The following is a 22,427-nucleotide window of genomic DNA, read 5'->3' as shown; positions in this document are numbered from 1 at the left end:
CCATGAAGAAGACAAACGGACGTAGTCGAACGGATCCTCACAAACGTGACGTTATCGGAACTAACCCGAAGAAGCAACACCGGAAATAAGCAAAACAACATAGTAAACAACCATCACATCAACATGGCATGATGCACAACTAAGTATGATGCATGTCCAGGTTAATGAAGCATGGCATGGCAAAGTGCACAAGCAATCCTACAAATTAAGTGGAGCTCAATATGTAACTCCATTGCATATTGACGGAACACCACATTCAAGTTATTTAGTTCGATCTCGTTTATGTACCCAACAATATTAAATGTTGATTAACACGACAAGAGGTGAAGCATAATTAAACTAACTATCTAGTCAAATTTAAATGAGGCCGGAAATAACAAACAACAATTCTGGAAAATCCTCATTTGCATATATTATATTTGGTATTGTTCTGTCCTAAAGCATATTTTAGAGTTTTTTAACATGCAAAGTAATGTCACCATGTTAAACTAGGCATTTTTGTACCCCATTTACATATAAAGTTTGTTAAGTTTGGAGCTACGATTATTTAGTTATGAAATAAAGCATTTTAGGATGGAAATATAGCAAAATTAATCAAACAACATTTTAAACTTGTTAAACATGGATGAAAGTGGTATATTATTAAACTAGATGAAATTCTAAGCATTTATCATATCTAATGTTTTTACATATGATGCACGGTTATTGAGTTATGATATGTCTGAAGCTTAGGGGCTTTTCTGTAAAGTAGGTAAATCACTGGTTATGAGACAAATTCGCAGTAGCGGAAAAAATATAGGCGGGCTGAAAACTGGGCGGACTGGGCGCTCAAATTGGGCCAGGCCCAGTCGGTGGAGACGGAACGCTGGCTGGGCCAGATCGGCCGCTGGCCCGCTGGAGCGCTAGGCCTGACGCAGGACGCGGCACACGTGCGTTTGGGCGGGCAGATGAGGTTGGCGAGCTGGGCGCTCGTCCTCCTCGTGTTCAGGGAGCCGCAGCGGCGGACTCCGGCGGCGCGAAGGTGTAGCGGGGTCGAGGAGGAACGGGATCCGACCTAAATGGATGCGGGGTGGTGCGGGCTTCCCAGATCTGCCAGCAGGGAGGCCGGATTGGGGGACTGACGGCTTATTCCGGCGGCGGCGGCGCAGATCCGAGGCCATGGAGGCTCTGCAGGAAGAGGCATAGAGAGATGAGATAGGGAGAAAACGAGGAGGGAGGAAGGATGGCACGACGGCATCGGGGCATGCCTACTGGGGTCTCCGGTGGCGGCTCTAGTGACCTTGGTCTCCGGCGAGCGACGGGGTGGAGTCAGCGGGTGACTGGCGATGAAGCTCGGGGCGGAGCTCAGCGCGGGGAGCGGGGCGCTCCTGCAGCGCATGGGCGGTGGTGTAGTGCGGGCGCCTCAGGCTCGGTTGCGGCCCGGGGCGGGCTCCAGATGGGCCATGAGGGCCACAGCGAAGTGGGGTGCTGGAGAGGCGGCGTGGAGGGCTACGAGTGGCTGCGGGAAGCGGGGAGATGACTTGGCATCTCTCGGTTGGTCGGGGCGACGCCTCAGGTGGCGGCGCGCCCTCTGGGCCGGCAACAAGTGGCGGTGGCGGGGTGGCTTGGCACTGAAATCCAGGAGGGAGGAGGCTGTCGGCTGCGGGGATCCCGAGGGGAAGGCTGGAAGGTAGGTGGAGGCTAGGGGGTGCCCAAATTTAGAATCAGGGGTGTATATATAGGGTAGTAGCTAGGGTTTGGGAGGTTTTGGGGGCTTCCGGACCCTCCGATCAAGATCGGACGACACCGGTCGAGAGTGGGGGGGGGGGGTTGGTTGGACCTAGGTGGGGGTAGAGGGCTGTGCAGATGGGTTGGACTGAGAGGAAAGAGGATGAATGCAGCCTGGCGACTGTTTTCGGAGACAGAAAACGTCTAACGATAGACCGGCTATACTGCCGCTATAGTTATCCGTTGGGGCATCAAACGAACTCCAAATGCGATGAAACTTGGCAGGCGGCCTACCTACTCTAATAACGAGATGACACGCCAACTTTCGTCCCATTCCGAGAACATTTTCCGGCCACTTATAAAATAATATTTCGGACGTGCCGCGTGCGCGTGCAAGTGTGTCTGCGCTCAGAACATACAACGGAAGGAACGGGGAGACCCGGACGGATGCAAGTTTTGAAAACATGATGATGCAATGCACATGATGACATGGCAAGATGCCACACGCAAGCAAATGACAAGGCAACAACAACGAATAACTAGAAGACACCTGGCGCAACGGTCTCGGGGCGTTACAACACTCCACCACTACGAGAGGATCTTGTCCCGAGATCTAGGACGACACCGGATAGAAACGGAAGAGAAAGAGTAGAGGTAAAACTAAGTTGCTTCTTTGACAAAAGAGTGAAACCAAAGAACCTTGAGAGGTTGAACAAATTGAAAGAAAGAATACCACGAAGATGAACAAAGTCAAAAACACTCTGGTTAAAACAAGATAGAGAAGGAAAAAGAATGATATAATTTGGGCAGTACTCTGACTGTAAATGGAAGGAATTGAACATGAACTTGACAAGATGATGCCTCCGAAACTATCGAAAGAATGGCACAAGGGGTAAGTAAGATTTCAGACAACACTCTGGTTGAGAAGGGAGGCAAAACTTGATAAGATGAGAGAACTAGAATGAAGGACACGACACTCCAGTTGAATGGATAAGAAAAAGAAAGAACATGATCTTCACAATTCGAGATGATGAGTGAAGAGAGCAACATCACAATGCCTCCGGAAGAAAGAATGGAAGATAGATCATTGGAATGAAAGAATGGAGAAGAAAATGCCCACTTCTGACACAAATGAGCTTGGAAGGCACCCTTACGAGAATGTTATAACGGAGTTATTGGAGAACCAACAACGAAACAAATAAGCTTGTAGTGGGCTTATAGAAAGCATCTCAAAATTATGAGGTGACAACCTGCCACTCGTGGAAAAATATTTGATTGAGAGCTAGAAAAAGATAGAAAAGCTTCTTCCGTCGAGAGAATAAAGAGAGAACTTGGATCACAGATAATCGCCACAAAGAGCAACATTCCCAATGGAAGGCTTTAGGTGAAATCTATACCAAGATAACGTCCAACGAAGTAATTGATGGGTTGCAAAGGATGTCTTGAGCGAAGAGAAAATGATGGGTTTAGATAAGTCACTCTTGAAAACTTGTGAATCATGAAACATGAAGAGAAATTATCAAGAATGACATAACACCACCTCAAAAGATAAGGGAGGAAGGATTGAACTTCGGAATGTAAGATGAAGAACACTTGAGCTCCTTTGAAAAGAATCTCGATGAACACTTCGAGTAGGAATTAAATCCTTGATGAGTCATCATGTAGAGCCTCCATGAAGAACTCCGGTAATAAAAGGATGATCAAACGGATTGAAGGATGAAGATAATAAGGTTGAAGCCTTGCAATGATTAGATGGATCTTCGTGTGATGAGATCTTGGAACTCCGGGAAAAGAAAAGATGAACCAATTGAAACCGAGAATTTGATTAACCTCTAGAATAAGGAATTGAATTCACTCGATGACACAAGAATAAGAATTACATTATGCTTATCCTTCACCAATTTAAATTGATGGCACACAATGGATTTGGCATACTACTTATTCTCGTAGAAAGGATTAAGAGAGATATAGCGCAAACTTGGGAAGGTCTTCTATGAACCACCGACAGGATTGGAAAGAACGAATGAATTGATATGATAACGAAGGAAGAGAAATCTTGAACGAAGCACCGTAATAATTAAAAATGAACGTAGCACAGGCACAATTCACCGGGAAGAATTGGAGAATGAACGAAGATACTTTAGGGGATTTTGATACAAGTGAACGAAGAGTTCTCAAGTTGATTAGATCATACTTGAATGACACACCGGTATGATTTTGAGAACGAGAGCTGAAAGCTGGAATGAATAATTCTGAGATGATGGGCTCCGGAGAATCAAACTGAAAAGACTCCTGGATTGCTTCGGGTGGGTGAAAAGAATTCTCACAATGGAAAACAATTATGAGAGGATGGCATCAAGCTTGAACTACGCATCTCTGACAGAACGGATAAGATTTGGAGGAAAAAATCTTCTTCGGTCTTCAAAAATCCAAGAATGACGACGAGAAACACCACCATGAATTGTTAAGATACTCGGGGATGAAAATTAGAAAGGTTGAGCCAACAATGAATTTTTTTGAAAGATCTTGAAGAAAGACATATGACTGATGGCAAACCATTCTTACGTCAAACCTAGAAAAGAATTTGGTAATAACTCCGGAAAACTAGAAGAGTCAGGTACGCTCCTGGGAAAAGACATGTGGGTTAGGGCCCACTCGAAAGGAAGACCGTTGAACGACTTGAAAGAGAGATTGTGCTGGTTGAATTAAACGACTTGAAGCTTGAAAATATATAGAGTGGAAACATGAATCTTCGAGATATCTTCAGCACTCCGAAACAATTGAATAGAAAGCGGGGAATGATTATGAGGTGCACCGGCATGAGAAAAGCATTTGAAACGAGGAAAAGGATATAATCAACACCAAAAGCTTGAATTGAAAACACCGGAGAAGAAAGAGAGCGAAAACTGATGAACTTGTAGAGCATCTTTCATGAGAACCGCCGGGTAAACATTGAAAGAAAAGAATGAAGAGTCTTCACATCCATAAGATGGATACTTGATTTAGGAATCCGAGTCCTTGAATAAAAAGGGGTGGGTGGGCGGGAAAACAAAGGCAACTTGGGACAGATGAAACAAACACCGTTGGGAAAATTGAGAGGTGATCTTGCAAATGGGAAAATGATAGGATTCACTTGAAGAGAAACACGCCGGTTGAAAAAGGATTGACATGACAATCTCGATTATCATGAAGGATTGGTATTCACATAGGAGTATGAGAATACCGCTTAGGAAAGGTATGTAATCAACACTTGACTTCGAAGCAACTCGAATACCACAAACAAAACAAAAAACAAAGGATTGGCTTGCAGAATAAGCCGGAACAAACATATGATAGACCCCATATCGTATCATGTGTCTGTTGGAAAGATATCCTAGGAGCTACTTGAATTCCCACTTATAAACTCCCGAAACTTCCTGGTTATGCAATCAGGTGTTGAGGATACATGTGAAGCATAATATCTCACGCAAAACTAGCAAATCCTACATCCAGCTGTATCCATCCTTCAACACATAACCAAGAAACCTTCGGAAATCATTTACCTCAACCTTCGAAAAGCATCCGTTATACGAGTCATGGCAATACTCCCGAACTCCCGGCCCAGTACTAGGTGGCGTTGAGGTTATCTCACCAACAACTAAATAAAAGAGATTTTCAATGTCGGCGAACTCAGGTATTCCAGAACTACAACGATAAAATTGTGACGACAACACCTCGGAGCTCAACTCCCCGGGACACTGCCACAACCCCTAAATGTCAGGAGGCACCAAGAACAATGTTCTCGTCACAAAACCATCGGAACGATTCCAAGATACCCGCGTGATCCTAATTTTTTTTCATGAAATTTGAGGAGAGAAGAGTCAAAAACTTCTACGCCAGGAGGCCTCAACAGAGCAACGAAGGGACTGAGCAGTAAAAATAATCATACTCTCCGATATATATAATCCTAAGACTCAAAACATTTTGTTCTAGACTCAACAACATCAGCGATTCGATCAAGCAAGGAGCTCCTAAGTCGGGGATGGCTCTGATTACCAACTTGTAACACCCACAATGTGGCTATATCTCCCACGTGTCGGGGCATGACTCAGAGGCATATCCGCATGGTAGGTTTGTCGCAAGAGGGGTAATCTTCACACAATCCCATGTACTGAATAAGAATGGGATAAGGAGTTGGTTTACAATCGCCCGTTCACACAAATACAAGTTAAACATACATCATCCAGAGTACAATCATGTACCGACTATGGAACCAGAATAAAGAAGAAAACCCCAAATGCTAGATCCCCGATCATCCCAACTGGGCTCCACTACTGATCAACTAGAAACGAAACAACACAACGAACATGATCTTCATCGAGCTCCCACTTGAGCTCAGATGCGTCACCTGCACTGGTATCATCGGCACCTGCAACTGTTTGGAAGTATCTGTGAGCCACGAGGACTCAGCAATCTCCCACCCACGAGATCAAGACTATTTAAGCTTATGAGTAGGAAAGGGTAATGAGGTGGAGCTGCAGCAAGCACTAGCATACATGGTGGCTAACTTACCCAAAAGAGAACGAGAAGAGAAGCAATGCACGGTAGTGAACTAGAAGTGATCAAGAAGTGATCCTGAAACTACTTACGTTCAAGCATAACACAAGAACCGTGTTCACTTCCCGGACTCTGCCGAGAAGAGACCATCATGGCTACACACGCGGTTGATTCATTTTAATTAAGTTACGTGTCAAGTTCTCTACAACCGGACATTAAAAAATTACCATCTGCCCATAACCGCAGGCACGGCTTTCGAAAGTTTAAAACCCTGCAGGGGTGTCCCAACTTAGCCCATCACAAGTTCTCACGGTCAACGAAGGATATTCCTTCTCCCAGGAAGACCCGATCAGTCTCGGAATCCCGGTTACAAAACATTTCGACAATGGTAAAACAAGACCAGCAAGACCGCCTGATGCGCCGACATACCGATAGGAGCTGCACATATCTCGTTCTCAGGGCAACAACGGATGAACACTACGTCCAGCTAAAACCAGCCCTCAAGTTTCCCCGAGGTGGCGCCGCTAGTGGCTCTGTTTTGGACCAACACTTAGAGAAGCACTGGCCCGGGGGGGTTAAAATAAAGATGACCCTCGGGAGCGCGACTCCTAAGGGAAAAGTAGGTGGTGGTGAGGCAAATGGTAAAACCAAGGTTGGCCTTGCTGGAGGAGTTTTATTCAAAGCGAACTGTCAAGGGGTCCCCATAACACCCAACCGTGTAAGGAACGCAAAATCAAGGAACATAACACCTGTATGATGGAAACTAGGCGGCAAGAGTAGAACAAAACACCAGGCATAAGGCCGAGCCTTCCACCCTTTACCAAGTATATAGATGCATTGAGTAAATAAGAGATATTGTGATATCCCAACATATCCATATTCCAACATGGAACAAACTTCATCTTCACATGCAACTAGCAATGCTATAAGAGGGGCTGAGCAAGCAGTAACATAGCCAAACAACGGTTTGCTAGGAAAGGTGGGTTAGAGGTGTCAGAGTAAACGACCATGGGTAGCCTAGCTGGCTCCCCCTGGCCCTTCTGAAAAAATTATGAGCCGATCCGGCCCTCCAGAATCCAAGACGTGGGTCCGCCTTCCCCTTTCCGACTGTCTCCCAGGCCGACTATCGGAAGGCGGCCCGGCTTTAGCCCTCATGAAGAAAGCCGCGGGAGGGCCGGCTCCAAGAAGCCGGCCGCGAGAAGGCCGACTCCAAGAAGCCGGCTCCCACAAAGAGGTCAAGATCGTACCCTCGAAGTCTGCATCCACATAACGGCGATGTGGCGGGGCGTGGCTACAGTAAAGCCTGCCACCCCCGAATCCTGGAGCACGCCTGGCACAGTGCGCTGTACGGGGTGGCCATGACCCGTCCGGCGCGGCACTGTTGCCATGTTGACCCTGATGCCACCCACGACGGGCCGTCAGCGCGGCCCACAGGCGGTGGGCCCCTTCAGGCAGAGAGGCCCCGAAGGCGGCCAGGCCTCCCCCAGTCGGCCCAAGACAGGGCCGGCTCCCCACAGCCGGCTTGCTTCCTCCCTCGAAGGAGACGCCTCATTAAGGAGACAAGACGTGGTGAGGCTACAGTGATCGCACACCGGGTGGCGGCACTATAGCCACGCCCACCTCGGGGAAGCCCTCGTCACCAGGTTTGAGGGAACAGTAACCAGCCACCGACAAGGCCCTTGACAGTGGGGCCTGCCTGTCGACCAAGGAGCCGGCAGCCGGCGGGCCCCACCAGCCGGCGCGGAAGCCGGCGAGCGTAGACACAGATGGCTAGGGCCCACGCCCAGCCAGATTACCATTGTACCCCCGGGGGGTGGGCCTATATAAACCGCCCGGGGCACCCATGCAAAGGGTTGATCTGAGCTAGTTTTAGACACCACATAGAGAGGAGAGGAGAGCTATCTGTGCCCTTCTTCTTCTTCTCGCCAAACAGCTCAAGGAGCATCTTGTAGCCACTCGTTCATCTAGTGATCATGCGGAGACCCCGCAGAGCAGTAGTAGGGGTGTTATCTCCACGGAGAGCTCCGAAGCTGGGTAAGATTCACCGGCGTGCATGTCTTCGCCACATCCCGTTTCCAGGCACCGGCGACGTCTTACTGGCTCCCACAATGATAAGCCACCCGTTGGCATATGTCGCACCTACCACCCGACATTTGGCGCCCACCATGGGGCCAGGTGCACCGTCGTCTGGAGACCTGTTCTGGACGGGAACCCTCTTCCTCCCCAGCGAGCGTAGCCAGCCCGGCACGCCCGATGGCGCTTGCCACGACGCGATGCAAGGCGTCACCAATGTCTGCGCAGCGAGCGGCCTCGCCGATCTCCTTGACGAGACCCTCATCTCCGACGAGCTCTCCTCTGACGCGGGCACCGACCACCTCGTCAACATCCTCGGCCAGCTCCACGTCTCCGGCGAGCCTGCTGTGGACTTGGAGTCTGTTGGCTCCACCGATCCGATGCCTGTCGACTCCGACATGGCCTCGCTCAACGCTTTCCCCACCGACGTCGCGATCTACAACGACCCGCTTCCCCGGGCCGATGGCTGCGATGGTGCCACCGCCGAGGTGATGGTCATCGGCCACGGCGGCGCTTCTGGCGAGGACGCCCTTGAAGCCCCGCATGCGGCGGTCCATGACTTGTCCATCCCCCTCCCGGCCGATCCCGACGCCGAAGCACTGGAGGCTCGCCGCCTCGCCCTCCTCGCGGAGGGCCGGAAGTTGGCTTCCATGAGACGCCTCACTGAAGCCCACCAGCGCGAAGCTAACCGAGCCGGCGTTGTCAGACAGCGCGGCGCTGCCCTCGCCGACACGCTAGGAGTCGACCGCCCAATCTACGCCACTCCACTCGAGAACCTGCGCGCTGCCCAGGCGGCCGTAGACGAGCTAGACGGACTGGGGGCCAAAGAACTCCCCCACATGACCAGACGCATCCAGCAACTAATCGATGCAGCCGCACAGCGGCACGAAGCCGATGCCCACGCGGAAAGCTCTCCCCCGCACCGAGAGCACGGAGCGACATCCCGGACGCCGACTGCGGGTAAAACCCGCGCGCGACACGAGAAAGAGCCGGCTGCCAGTCGAAGCCGAACCTGGATCTCCATCGAGCGAGACGCAGAAGGCCGTCCCTGGGCCATGGAGCGGCAGGGCAACCCGCCTCCGCCTCCGCCTCGTGGGGAGAGATATCCCACCCCACCGCCTGTCACGCATCCGACTCTCAGCGGCCGACTAGGTCGCCGCAAAGGAGTCGGCGAGAACGACGCCCGCCATCGGATCGACCGCCTAGCGCGATCCCTGGCGCTAGAAGAAGAAGATGATGTCGGCCCGCCTCGCTTCGGCCCCCGCATCCGCGATGAGCCTTTCCCCAAAGGGTTCTCGCTCCCAAGAGACACGCCCAAGTACAACGGCTCCGTGAAGCTGGAAGATCGGTTGATCGACTACTCCACAGTGGTTCACATAGCAAACGGCAACAGGCGCGTTGCCGTGAAGTACGTGCCCCTCATGCTGCAAGGCACGGCGCGGACCTGGCTCAACAGCCTCAGGCCATACAGCATCAACAGCTGGCTAGACTACACAGAAGCCTTCGTCCGCGACTTCACCAGCACCTACAAGCGGGCTCCCAAGCCCAGACAACTCTCCTTGTGCGTACAAGGCCCCGCCGAATCCACTCGCGACTACCTCACGCGTTGGGCCGAGCTACGTAACTCTTGCGAAGGGGTGCACGAGGTGCAAGCCATAGAATACTTCACTGTCGGGTGCCGAGAAGGCACCCTCCTCAAGCACAAGCTCCTCTGCGACGAGCCGACTACCCTCGACGAGCTTCTGGTCATAGCGGACAAGTACGCCACCACCGACTCCTCAATGAAGACTGAACTCCGGGTAGATGCGTCCTGGAAGGTACTCAACCCAGCGCCCAAGACGCCGGCTGGGGACTCCGGCCGACGTCCGTACCAGAACAACCACAAGCGCAAGGGCCCCGTGCCGCCCTCCACCAGTCGGCAGGTGGCCACAGTCGAAGACGAGCAGCCCGAAGGGCGGCCCGCACCCAAGAAGCAGAGGGGCGGCAGGCCGGCTTGGCAGCCGACCTTCTCCTACGAGCAAACTCTCGACGCCCCGTGCAAGTTCCACAGCGGCGCGAAGCCGTCCAACCACACAACCCGGAAGTGCCACTGGCTCACCCGAATCTCCAAAGGCGAAGGGCTCGCGCCGCCTCCGCCTGCTGGTCCGCCGCCTCCGGCTCCGCGACCGCCGAACGCTCGGCCAGCAGTCGGAGCTGTGCACGATGAGTTCCCCGACGAGCATGCCGCCTATGTCGTCTTTACAAGCCAGCCCGAAGGCTGGCGCAGCAGACGCCGAGAGCACCAGGAAGTCAACGTGGTCGCTACCAACCCCGCCGAGCACATGCACTGGTCAGAAAAGCCTATCAGCTGGAGCCGGGCCGACCACCCAGAGGTGATGCCATCTCCCGGCTCTTATGCGTTGGTTTTGGATGCCACCCTTGCAACGGACAGACGCGCTGCCCGTTTCTCCCGTGTGCTGATAGACGGCAGGAGTAGCATCAACATCCTGTACCGTGACACCTTGGAGAAGTTGAACGTCAAGACGAAGCAACTCATGCCTACTCAGACTGTGTTCCATGGCATTGTACCTGGCCTGTCCTGCGCCCCCATTGGCAAGATCAAGATTGATGTTCTCTTTGGGGACAAGGATCATTTCCGCTGGAAAGCGATCTGGTTTGAAGTGGTGGACCTAGAGAGCCCCTAACATGCATTGCTTGGCCGTCCTGCCTTGGCCAGGTTCATGGCTGTTCCCCACTATGCTTACCTCAAGATGAAGATGCCGAGCGCCAAGGGCATCATCACCATAGCCGGCGATTACAAGAAATCTTTCGAGTGCGCAGCAGCCAGCAGCCGGCTGGCTGAGTCCCTTGTGATTGACAAAGAAAAGAAGATGTTGGACCGAGTCGTGGCCATGGCCAGCAAACAGCCGGCCCTGTCCCCCGATCCCAAGGAGTTTGATGCCCAAGGATCTTTCCAGCCGGCCAAGGAGACGAAGAAGATACCTCTCGACCCCGAGCACCCAGAAAGGTTTGCCGTCATCGGGGCAAACCTAAACAGCAAATAGGAAGGCGAGCTCGCTGATTTCCTCCGTGAGAATCGGGACGTCTTTGCATGGTACCCTAAGGACATGCCGGGTGTTCCGAAGGAATTCGCCGAGCACAAGCTACACGTCCGAGAAGGCACAAAACCAGTCAAACAACCCCTCCACCGACTGTTGGAGGAGAAAAGAAGGATTGTAGGAGAAGAGATAGCCCGGCTTCTGGCAGCCGGCTTCATTATGGAGGTTTTCTTTCTAGAGTGGCTCGCCAACCCGGTCCTCATGCTAAAGAAGAACAAGTGGCGCATGTGCATAGACTACACGAGCCTCAACAAGGCCTGCCCCAAAGATCCCTTTGCCCTGCCAAGGATTGATCAAGTGATAGACTCCACTGCCGGATGCGAGCTATTGAGTTTCTTGGATGCTTACTCAGGATACCACCAGATAAAGCTAGATCCGGCTGACCGCCTGAAGACCGCCTTCATCACGCCATTCGGAGCTTTCTGCTACCTGACCATGACATTCGGCTTAAGAAATGTCGGTGCCACTTTTCAGCGTTGCATGCAGAAGTGCCTCCTCAAGCAGCTCGGCAGAAATGCCCACGTCTACGTAGACGACATTGTGGTGAAGACGGAGAAGCGCGGCACCTTGCTGGAAGACCTCAAGGAAACATTTGAGAACCTGCGCCGGTTCCAGATCAAGCTCAACCCCGAGAAATGCGTGTTCGGAGTGCCAATTGGCCAGCTCCTAGGCTTCCTAGTCTCCGAACGCGGCATCGAATGCAACCCAGTAAAGATCAAGGCCATTGAGAGAATGGCGATTCCCACCAAACTTCGAGACGTCCAGAAGTTCGCCGGGTGCTTGGCCTCCCTGAACCGCTTCATCAGCCGGCTCGGAGAGAAAGCTCTCCCCCTCTACCGCCTCGTGAAGAAGACCACTCACTTCGAGTGGAACGACCAAGCCGACCAAGCTTTTCACGAGCTGAAGAAGATGCTGGCCACGCCGCCTGTCCTGGCGGCGCGACTGAGAAAGAGCCCATGCCCCTCTACATTGCTGCAACCAGCCGGGTGGTCAGCACCGTCATCGTAGTCCAACGCCCAGAAGAGGGCCGAGCACAGCCGGTCCAGAGGCCGGTGTACTATTTGAGTGAGGTGTTGTCTACCTCGAAGCAGAACTACTCGCACTACCAGAAGATGTGCTATGGCGTGTACTTCGCCGCCAAGAAGCTGAAGCCCTACTTCCAAGAGCACCCCATCATGGTCGTATGCACCGCCCCGCTTGCCGAGATCATAGGCAGCCGGGACGCATCCGGCCGGCTGGCGAAATGGGCCATCGAGCTGGCCCCCTACACGATCTTCTACCAAGCTCGCACCGCCATCAAGTCCCAAGCATTGGCCGACTTCCTCGTCGACTGGGCCGAGACCCAGTACCTGCCGCCAGCTCCCGACTCCACTCATTGGCGCATGCACTTCGACGGGTCCAAGATGCGCACCGGCTTGGGAGCCGGCGTCATCCTCACCTCTCCCAAAGGCGACAAGCTCAGATACACGCTGCAAATTCACTTTGCCGCCTCCAACAACGTGGCCGAGTACGAGGCGCTCATACACAGGCTCCGGCTTGCCAAAGAGCTCGGCATACGCCGGATCCTATGTTACGGCGACTCGGACTTGGTAGTCCAGCAATCATCCCGCGACTGGGATGCCAAGTACGCAAATATGGCAAGCTACCGCTTCCTCGTTTAGCAGATCAGCGGGTACTTTGAAGGATGCGAGTTCCTCCACGTACCGCGAGCCGACAACGAGCCAGCTGATACCCTGGCTCGAATAGGCTCCACTCGGCAGGCAATACCAACTGGTGTCTCTCTGCAACGCCTCCTCAAGCCGTCTATCAAGCCGTCTCCAGAGTCCGATTCCATCTTCGTGCCGCCTGACCCCGACGCAGCCGGGTCCGGCTCGAAGAACCAAGCAGGTGACTCGGGGACTTCGATAGTCGGCCCGGGGACGTCAGTAGGCGGCTCGGGGACTTCCGTAGTTATGCCCGACCCGGGGACTGCCACACCCGGCTCGGGGACTGCGGTAGTCGGCCCAGGGACTGCACCAACACAAAGGCGGCGGCCGACTCCAGCATTTCACCACCCAGCCCGCCCGCCCTGGTCGCAGTAGTCGTGTTGGCAATAGAAGAAGTCACAACTCCATCATGGGCCCAATCCATCCTCAACTTCCTAATAAACCAAGATCTGCCGGCTGACGAAACAGAGGCAAGACAAGTCCAACGCCGAGCCAGAGCATACACAATCGTCAACAGAGAGCTCGTCAGGCACAGTGTCACTGGAGTCTTCCAGCGATGCGTCGAGCAAGAGAAGGGCATTGCAATCCTCAGGGACATCCACCAAAGAGAATGCGACCACCATGCGGCCTCAAGATCACTCGTCGCCAAAGCTTTCCGCCATGGGTTCTTTTGGCCGACTGCTTTGAATGACGCCAAGGAGTTAGTTAAACATTGCAAAGGGTGCCAAGTCTTTAGCTCCAAGCAACACATGCCGGCTTCGGCACTCAAGACCATTCCCCTCACTTGGCCCTTCGCTGTTTGGGGACTGGACATGGTGGGCCCATTCAAGACGGCACGCGGCGGCATGACACATCTACTTGTTGCCGTGGACAAATTCACCAAATGGATTGAGGCAAAGCCGATCAAGAAGCTGAATGGGTCGACTACCGTGACATTCATCGCAGATATAATAACTCGGTACGGTGTGCCACACAGCATCATCACCGACAACGGCACGAATTTCGCCAAGGGAGCATTGGCACGTTTCTGCGCGACGCAGGGCATCAGGTTGGACTTAGTGTCCGTTGCCCACCCGCAGTCAAACGGCCAAGTCGAGCGAGCCAACGGCCTCATCCTTCCGTCATCAAGCCCCGACTGGTCGTACCACTGGAACATTCGGCCGGCTGTTGGCTCGATGAGCTGCCGGCCATCCTCTGGAGTCTGCGCACTACCCCAAACAAGTCAACTGGCTTCACTCCTTTCTTCCTCATCTATGGTGCCGAGGCGGTCATCCCAACTGACATCGAGTTCGACTCGCCTCGGGTAACCATGTACACGGAGGCGGAGGCCAAGGAAGCACGAGAAGACGGCGTCGACCTGCTGGAAGAAGGCCGGCTGTTAGCCCTCAGTCGGTCCGCCATCTACCAGCAGGGCTTGCGCCGCTACCACAGCCGGAAGGTCAGACCAAGATCTTTCAAAGAGGGCGACCTCGTGCTCCGGCTGATCCAGCGAACAGCCGGCCAGCACAAGCTCTCGGCCCCTTGGGACGGCCCGTTTGTCATCACCAGAGCGCTCGGAAATGACTCCTACTACCTGATCGACGCACAGAAGCCGAAGGTAAGAAAGAGAGACGACTCCGGCAAGGAGTCGGAACGACCATGGAACACCAACCTCCTCCGAAGATTTTACAGTTGAAATGCAGTGTGTATCACGCTAACTTTTGTACTAAGTACGAGACAATAGGCCCCCCGAGGAGAGCTCGGGGACTGCCATCTTTTATCTATGAATGAAGAGTATCATGCTTATGATCATGTCATTACATTCACTTTTTTCGTCCGGCACCGGGTTCGACTAGTCGACCCGGGGACTGGCCGCCTTGAGTTATATTAGAAGTCCTACCCGCGGTCAGACAAGTAGTGTGCCGGCACCCAAGCCTTCTCTTGCCAAAAGTCGCAGTTCGAAGAACCGGCTGTCCGGCTGGCAAGAGTTAAAGGCAGGAAAGGACGCCCACACGAAAAACGGCTAGGGACTAACGGACTAATATAACAAAACCCAGTTTTTCTCCCACCACTGACCGACTACCAGAGTAGCCGGCCGGCCGGCTTCCATTCACCTCGCTTCAATCTAAGAAAGCTCGAGTACTTGCCTTCCCCAAAAATAAAATAAAATAATAAATATAGCCAAGTTCTTCCCTAGCCACAGGCTGCAGAGCAGCTGCCGGTTGGGAAGGAAGCAGCCAGGGGAAGGCGGCAAAGGAAACAGCCTAAGGATAAAAAGCATACGCGAATGGAAGCCAAACACACACGATCATATTTACACAAAAGACCTTCGAAAGGTCAGCATTCAACATAGTTTGAATACACCCCCAGTGGGTGGAACTGCGCAAGTTTAATAAAAATTGTTCAAAGAGTAACAAGCAGGAAAAGCAAGGACGGCGGATTAAGCCAAGGGAACGACTGGCGAGTCGGGCAGGTCAGTAGAGACGGCAGTGCTGGCTGGAGGAGTGGCCGGCTGGCGAACCTCAGCATGATCACCACCTCCCGCAGAGGGCGCGCTAGCACGCGCCTCGTTGCTGGAGGCACGGTTAAGCTGAGGCTGGCTGGCCGCTTCACCGGCCGGCTCGACGTCTTCGCCTTCCTCTCCTTCGTCGTCTTCACCTTCATCGCTGGAAGCGATCTCCTCCGCCGAGTCCTCACCCTCTACCAGGATCAGCCCGAACCATTCCTCCGGCTGGGCAACGCCGTCGTCATTTATCTCAGGATCAAAGGCGCTGATGTCAGTGCACTCGGCGATCGTCAAGGCACGCTGAGCGATGGCCGGCCACACCTCCTCCATCTCCTTGTCGGCTTCCAGCCGCCAGGTGCGCAGCTGGTCCAGGTTCAGCCCGGGATACCAGGCTCGGACGAACTCCAGCGCCCGCCCAGCTCCAAGCCGGGCTGCCGATGCCTTCCAGGCCTCGAAGCGGCCAACCGCAACCTCCAGCCAGTCGGCAGTCCAACTCGGGGTGCGGGGAATCGTTTCGCCTGGCCAGAGGGCGGCCAACACGTGCGCCCCAGCGCGCTGGAGGCGGCGGAGCATGCGGTGAGCCGGCTGCAGCCGGGCTTGGACCGCCAAGAGTTGCTCCTCAAGCGTCCGGCTCGCGTCCGGCGCGATTTCAGCCCCCGCCTTCTGGCGCGCCTCGCGGTGGGCCTCGATGGTCTGGGTGGCAATGACAGAGTAGCCGGGGAAGTAGTCTGCACAAAGAACAAAAAGCAGCACAAGTCAGAACACAAATCAGGGGGCAAGGGGCAAGCAAGGAATGAGGAAGGCGGCTTACCATCGATCAGATCCTCAAACCGGTCGTAGCCCTCGCTTAGCGCTTGTTTTGCCTCAGCCCAGCCCGCCGCTTCGGTCTCGAACTCAGCTTTGAGGGCGTCCTCGCTATCCTGCGCCTTCTTCGGGGCCGCCTTGTGGCTCTCCTCCTGGTCGGCCAACTTCTGGGCCAGGCGGTCGCGCTCCAGGACTAAGGCGTTGCACTCGGCTTCCTTGGCGCGAAGGGCGGTCTGGGCCCCGCTGAGCTGCTCCCTCAAGTCGGCATTGGCTCCTGCAAGCATGAAGACAAAGGAAAAATCAATAAGGAAGAAGTCGTCAGGGAAGATCCGACCCGACTGCTCAGCAGTCGGCCCGAATCTCGGGGACTACACCCAGTGGGTGCGCTGACGCGCCCCCACAGGAGATGAACGAGACAAAGCACGCACTCCGGCTGTTGGTCAGGTCCTCGGTTTTCTGGCCCAGCTCCTGAGCCTGGGAGTTGAAGGCAGCAGCGCGGAGGTTATGGTATTCCTGGAAGATCAGACAGGATGCAAGAATAAGATAGCTGTCAGGACCTAGTAAGTTCCAAGTCGCCTGCTCAGCAGCTGACTCGGAACTCGGGGACTACACCCAGTGGGTGCGCTGGTGAGCCCCCACGGAAGAAATCAAAAAAGCAAAACAACCAAGGCCAGAAGGCTCACCCGGATGACGGCCCGCGTCGTGAGGAACTCTTGGGTATATCGCTGCAGCGAAGCGGCCTGGGCTTGAAGCCGGTTCCGGACCTCCTGGGCCGCCGTGTTCAGCTCGGCCGTCCCCCCGCTGGGCGTCCACTCGGACGTGCTGGCACTGGCCGCCTCCAGGGCCTCCGCCGTCCGGCTGGCGCCCGCAGCTCTGTGCGGCTCCGGCGCGGAGGTAGCTCCCCCTGCCTCTGGCTCGCCCCCGGGGCCGGTTGCTCTGGCGCCGCGGCTGGTCGGCCGCTTTGGCCCGCTCTAGTCGGCGCCGTCTGCGGCGCCTCCTCCACGAAGACCACGTGGTCCTCCCTCCTCTCCATTACCGGTGGGTCTCGGTTGAACTCCTCCGACGGGGGGCACAGGGATGTCGGGGGCCATGGCGCGGAGGGGAACGACGAGCTACGGAGGCTAGTTGCGCGAGGCCTCCGCCTCCCTCTCCGCGGCCGCCACCTCCGCCCGAGCCTTGGCCACCGCGTCGGCCTGCTCCTTCGCCGCCTGGGCTGTCCATCGCTCCGCCGCCTCCCGCTCCTCCCACGCCTCCCGTGCGTTCCGATCCACGGCCTCCATGAGGTCGGCGCGGGGATCCACACGGCGGGAGCCTGAGGACCCTCCAGTCGGCCCGACTACGGAGCCGCCAGGACCTCGCTCGAGGGAAAGCAGTGCCCTGCCCGGTGAGCAAAGAAAAGTTTAGAAGAGCCTCAATCGAAGAGGACAACAAAAAATACAAGACGTTTGACGCTTACGCCGAGATCGCCTGTGGCTGTTTCACCGCCTTGCGGAAGCAGGCCGCTTTCACGGCCGCCTCATCCTGCTTGGTCGCCGCCGTGGAACCCTTGGATTTCTTCAGCCGGCTGCCGAAGTAGGTCGACGCGGCTCGGCGTTTCTACGCGCCGCCACGGGCAGCCGGCGCGGCAGACGGGCCCGCGCCTTGATGATCAAGCGCCGGCTGGCGGTGCGGAACGGCTTCGACCTCGTCATCGTCCGCCCAGTCCTCGAGGCCAGCCCCGAGCCCCACGCCGCCTGCCTCGTCGCCTTCCCCCATGATGTCATCTTCCATGGCGGCCGCTCCCAGGTCCGGATCATCGACGTCGTCCACCGTGCGGTCGGGGAGGAGCTGGCGCTCTACCCCTGCGGCCCCGGCCGTCGGCGGAAGAAGAGGGTTCTGCCGGGGGCAAACCAATTGATCAGAAGTCGGCCATCATGAGGCCGGCTAGAAAAAGGAAGAAAAGAAGAAAAACTTACGGCAGGCGGAGGGTTGGCGCGAGAATACGGCCCCTTGCCGTATCGCCAATCCTCGGCGAGCTTGCAGTTGGAGATGTAGTTCACCATGTAAGACACCTCGACATGAGGCATCTCCCTGGTGCTCAGCTGGCACAGGTCGAAGCGGCCGCTCATCTAACAAATCATGTGAGGTCGGCCTTGGAGCGGAAGTACTCGGCGCTCCACGAAGGCGGCCACCAGGTCGGCTCCGGTCAGGCCCTCCGACTGGATTATCACCCGGAGCCGGGCGACGGCTGCGTTCCCGGCCTGAGACAACGACCTGGCCCGGTAGCTCCACGAGGGTTGCCTCCCAGCCGGCGGGCCGGCTACGTAAGCCGGCAGGTTGATGAAGTCGCCTTGATGGGCGACGTTCTTCACGTAAAAATAGGACTTCTGCCAGAGCTTCACCGGCTGGATCAGCGGGATGGGCGGGAACGGATTGTTCTCGCCCGTCCGCCTCATGGCGATGAAGGCTCCGCAGGGGGCGGGCACGCCCGCGACAACGGTGCCGAGCTTGCACTGGAAGAATTCTCCCCAGAGCTCGAGAGTGGGGAGAACCCCAAGAAAGCCCTCGCACAGGGTGACGAAAGCCGATAGATGCATCACCGCATTGGGTGTGAGGTGATGCGGCTGGAGGTGGTAAAACTCAAGAAAACAGCGAAGGAATCTGCTCGCCGGGAGGCCGAAGCCGCGCAGGCAGTGCGAGCGGAAGATTACCCGCTCGCCCTCGTCCGGTGTCGGCGAAATCTCCCTCACCGGCGCACGACGAACCCGCACGTAGTTCTTGCCCGGCAGACACCGCGTCCGGTGGAGGAACTCAACGTGGTCCTCATGGACGTTGGAGCCGTCCCACGAGCTCGACAACGCCATGGGAGCGACGCGGCGAGGAACAAGGCGATGCGACGGCGGAGACGTGCACGACCCTGCTATGGTGGGACCGAAGGAACCGAGAGGTCCGACGGCGGGGCGGCGCGGCAATGGGTCGCTACGGCGGCGGAAGGAAGGAGAAGGAAGGTGAGAAAGGGTGGAGCGAGGGAGAGCGTGCGAGCCTCTGCCGCTCCCTCTCCTCCCCCTACTTATAGACCCGCGCGGCGGAGCCGAGGAGGCGTGCTGTGGGGGAACGTGGGATCAACTGCGCCCACTCCCCCATGTTCCACGATTATTGTGCCCTGATGACGTAATGAAACTGCCGCGGGAAGGCGAGCGGTCCGTTGTGGGCCGCAGAAGATCCGCGCTTGGGCCGAGGCCTTGAAGTGGCGGGCCCAGGCCTGCGGTGGTGTCCCATCGCGCGCGTGCGTTGGCAGGTTTTCCTTGCCACGTGGCCCGCGGGGTGGCACGCGGTCAGCTCGCAGGCCGACCCACGTTCCCGCCTACAAGATACGGAGCTTTCCGAAGACGGCGCGCATAAGCAAAGCCGGCTCCTCAGGATAGGAAGCTGACCAAGCTTCTCGTCCCCTTGTCAGCCCCGAAGCTCGATCAGCTTCGGGGACTACTGTCGGAGTAAACGACCACGGGTAGCCTAGCCGGCTCACCCTGGCTCTTCTGAAAAAATTACGAGCCGATCCGACCCACAAGAATCCAAGACGTGGGGCCGCCTTCCCCTTTTTAAATTCATTGCATTCTACTACTAAGATGTGCCCTTTTTAAATTGTGTATGGTTTCCTACCTCATGATCCCATTGATTTGTTGCCTCTTCCATCTTCAGAGAAGGTTATTTTTGACGCTAAACAATGTGCTGAATTGATCTTAAAAATGCATGAGTTAACTAAGGAAAACATTGAGCGTTTGAATGCTAAATATAAACTTGCTGGTGATAAGGGTAGAAAACATGTTGTGTTTGCACCTGGAGATCTTGTTTGGTTACATTTGCGTAAGGATATATTTCCTGATTTGCGTAAAGCAAAGCTAATGCCACGTGCTGGTGGTCCTTTTAAGGTGTTAGAGAAAATAAATGATAATGCATACAAACTTGAGTTGCCTGCAGATTTTGGGGTTAGTCCCACTTTTAACATTGAAGATTTGAAGCCTTATTTGGGTGAGGAAGATGAGCTTCCGTTGAGGACGACTTCATTTCAAGAAGGGGAGGATGATGAGGACATCAATACCATTGTTACACCCATAGCCCCTGCTGCTATACATACTGGACCAATTACTAGAGCTCGCACACGCCAATTAAATTATCATGTACTTTCGTTTCTTGGTAATGATTCTAATGTTCATGAGAATATGATGCTGCCTAAATTCGATACATTTGTTTTTCTTACAAATGAAGGGTGTGGCATGGATATGCCTGATAGACCAAGCATGGAGATGATGGCATGCACAAGGGGAACAAGAACAAACTTACAAGTGATGATTTCAGGACTTTGAAGCCACCATAAGGAGTGCATGAATCCTTGGACGAAATATACAAGATGCCACATCATAAATTTTGTCCAGAGGCTATTCTAGGTGCTGCGTCACCTTATTATTGGGCCAGGCCCATATATTTTTGAAATACTTAAGTATAGGCTGTTTTTAGAGTCCGTATGTGTGGGGAAACAAGAGTTAGGGTTGGTTTCGGACTCCTCCTCCATGGGCCACGAAAGCCCCCCCTCTTCCTCCATATATACAGCCCTTAGGGTGTCGTTTAGACTTTCAGTTTTGTTTAGATTAAAAGTTCACCATAGCTGCAACTTCGCATACTTCGTTTGTGTTCAACGACCAGACAAAGACATCACAGAACCCCACCTTCATCAATAAAGCTTTCATCTTATAATCTCAATATCCAGATAGCAATCTTAGTTTCTTGCCTGTTCTTCGTTTACTTGTAGGAAATAGACCTTCGTGGTCAGGTTGATCGGGCTCTAGCGTGGTCAATAACCTCTCGGAGTTGGTTTAGCGATTGCTAAGGCACGCCGTCTTCGCACGTTCATAGTCGGATCGTCAAAGTCTACTCCTCCGAAACGATAATCACCATCTCATCAAAAGACGGGACACCTTTGCCTCTATCATGCAACCCTATCTATATGCATATGCAAATGCTTATGAAATTCTTATGCAATGCTCTTGGAATGCTCATGCATGCATGCAACTTGATCGGGGCCCCCAGCACTTCGTTTATTTCTCTGTTACTCAGGGTCATCGCCTGGCTTTGTACAAGGGGTTACATGCAACTGAGGCAAGGCATGTACAAAAGGGTGGCTGCCCGGCAGGACCCGACAGCCGCACCTTATGGGTAGACCATGGGGAGATGCTCAATGTTCCATGAGTTATGCAATTGAATGTCATCTCCGGTCTCCAAACGGACCGCGCCAGGTCTGGTGACTCGAACTACCCAGTAAGGGCCTTCCCACTTCGGCGTTAACTTGTTTGTACCCTTGGCAGACTGAACGCGCCTAAGGACAAGGTCGCCTTCCTCAAAACATCGGGCATCAACCCAGCGGTTGTGATAGCGACGCAGGGCTTGTTGATAGAGTGCAACACGCGTAGCAGCCCGGAGATAGTTCTCCTCGAGTAGCATGGCGTCATCATGCCAGTGCTGATTTTGCTCTACTTCATCGTAGGCAAGCACTCAAAGAAACCCGTAAATGAGTTCTGTGGGGATAACTGCTTCTGCCCCATAGACTAGGGAGAAGGCAGTCTGCCCGATAGATCGATTTTGGTATTGTTCTTAGGGACCAAAGAACTACTGCTAGCTCATCGATCCACCGCCTACCATGCTTCTGCAGCATATCAAAAGTTCTTGTCTTGCGTCCTTGCAGCACTTCAGCATTCGCCCTCTCAGCTTCTCCGTTGCTCCTGGGATGTGTGAAAGAGGCAAATGAGATCTTGCTTCCGAGGGCATGAACATATTGCATTAAGACGCGACTCGTGAACTGGGTGCCGTTGTCGGTAATGATCCTTGCCGGGACTCCAAAACGACTGTAGGATCGAAAGTATGTCTAGAGGGGGGGTGATTAGACTACTTGATCAAATAAAAATCTAGCCTTTTCCCAATTTTAAGTCTTGGAAGATTTTAGCAAATTACCACTAGTCAAGCAATCAACCTACACATACAAGTCTA

General features: G+C 54.2%; 1 protein-coding gene across 1 annotated transcript; it reads right to left on the bottom strand.

Annotated features, from left to right (window-relative positions):
• Positions 1–902: 902 nt before the first annotated feature.
• On the bottom strand, positions 903–17,500 carry LOC125546819. The gene is made up of 5 exons (XM_048710941.1): positions 17,483–17,500; positions 17,093–17,380; positions 16,838–16,922; positions 16,266–16,683; positions 903–1,167 (listed from the first exon to the last, which is right to left on the bottom strand). Exons 1-5 carry the CDS (start codon positions 17,498–17,500, stop codon positions 903–905), a joined length of 1,074 nt encoding a protein of 357 aa, XP_048566898.1.
• Between the last annotated feature and the right edge of the window lie 4,927 nt (positions 17,501–22,427).

This window comes from Triticum urartu, chromosome 3, assembly GCF_003073215.2.
Source record: "Triticum urartu cultivar G1812 chromosome 3, Tu2.1, whole genome shotgun sequence".
Classification (NCBI taxonomy): Eukaryota; Viridiplantae; Streptophyta; class Magnoliopsida; order Poales; family Poaceae; genus Triticum; species Triticum urartu.
This window is presented reverse-complemented; position numbering and strand designations above follow the sequence as displayed.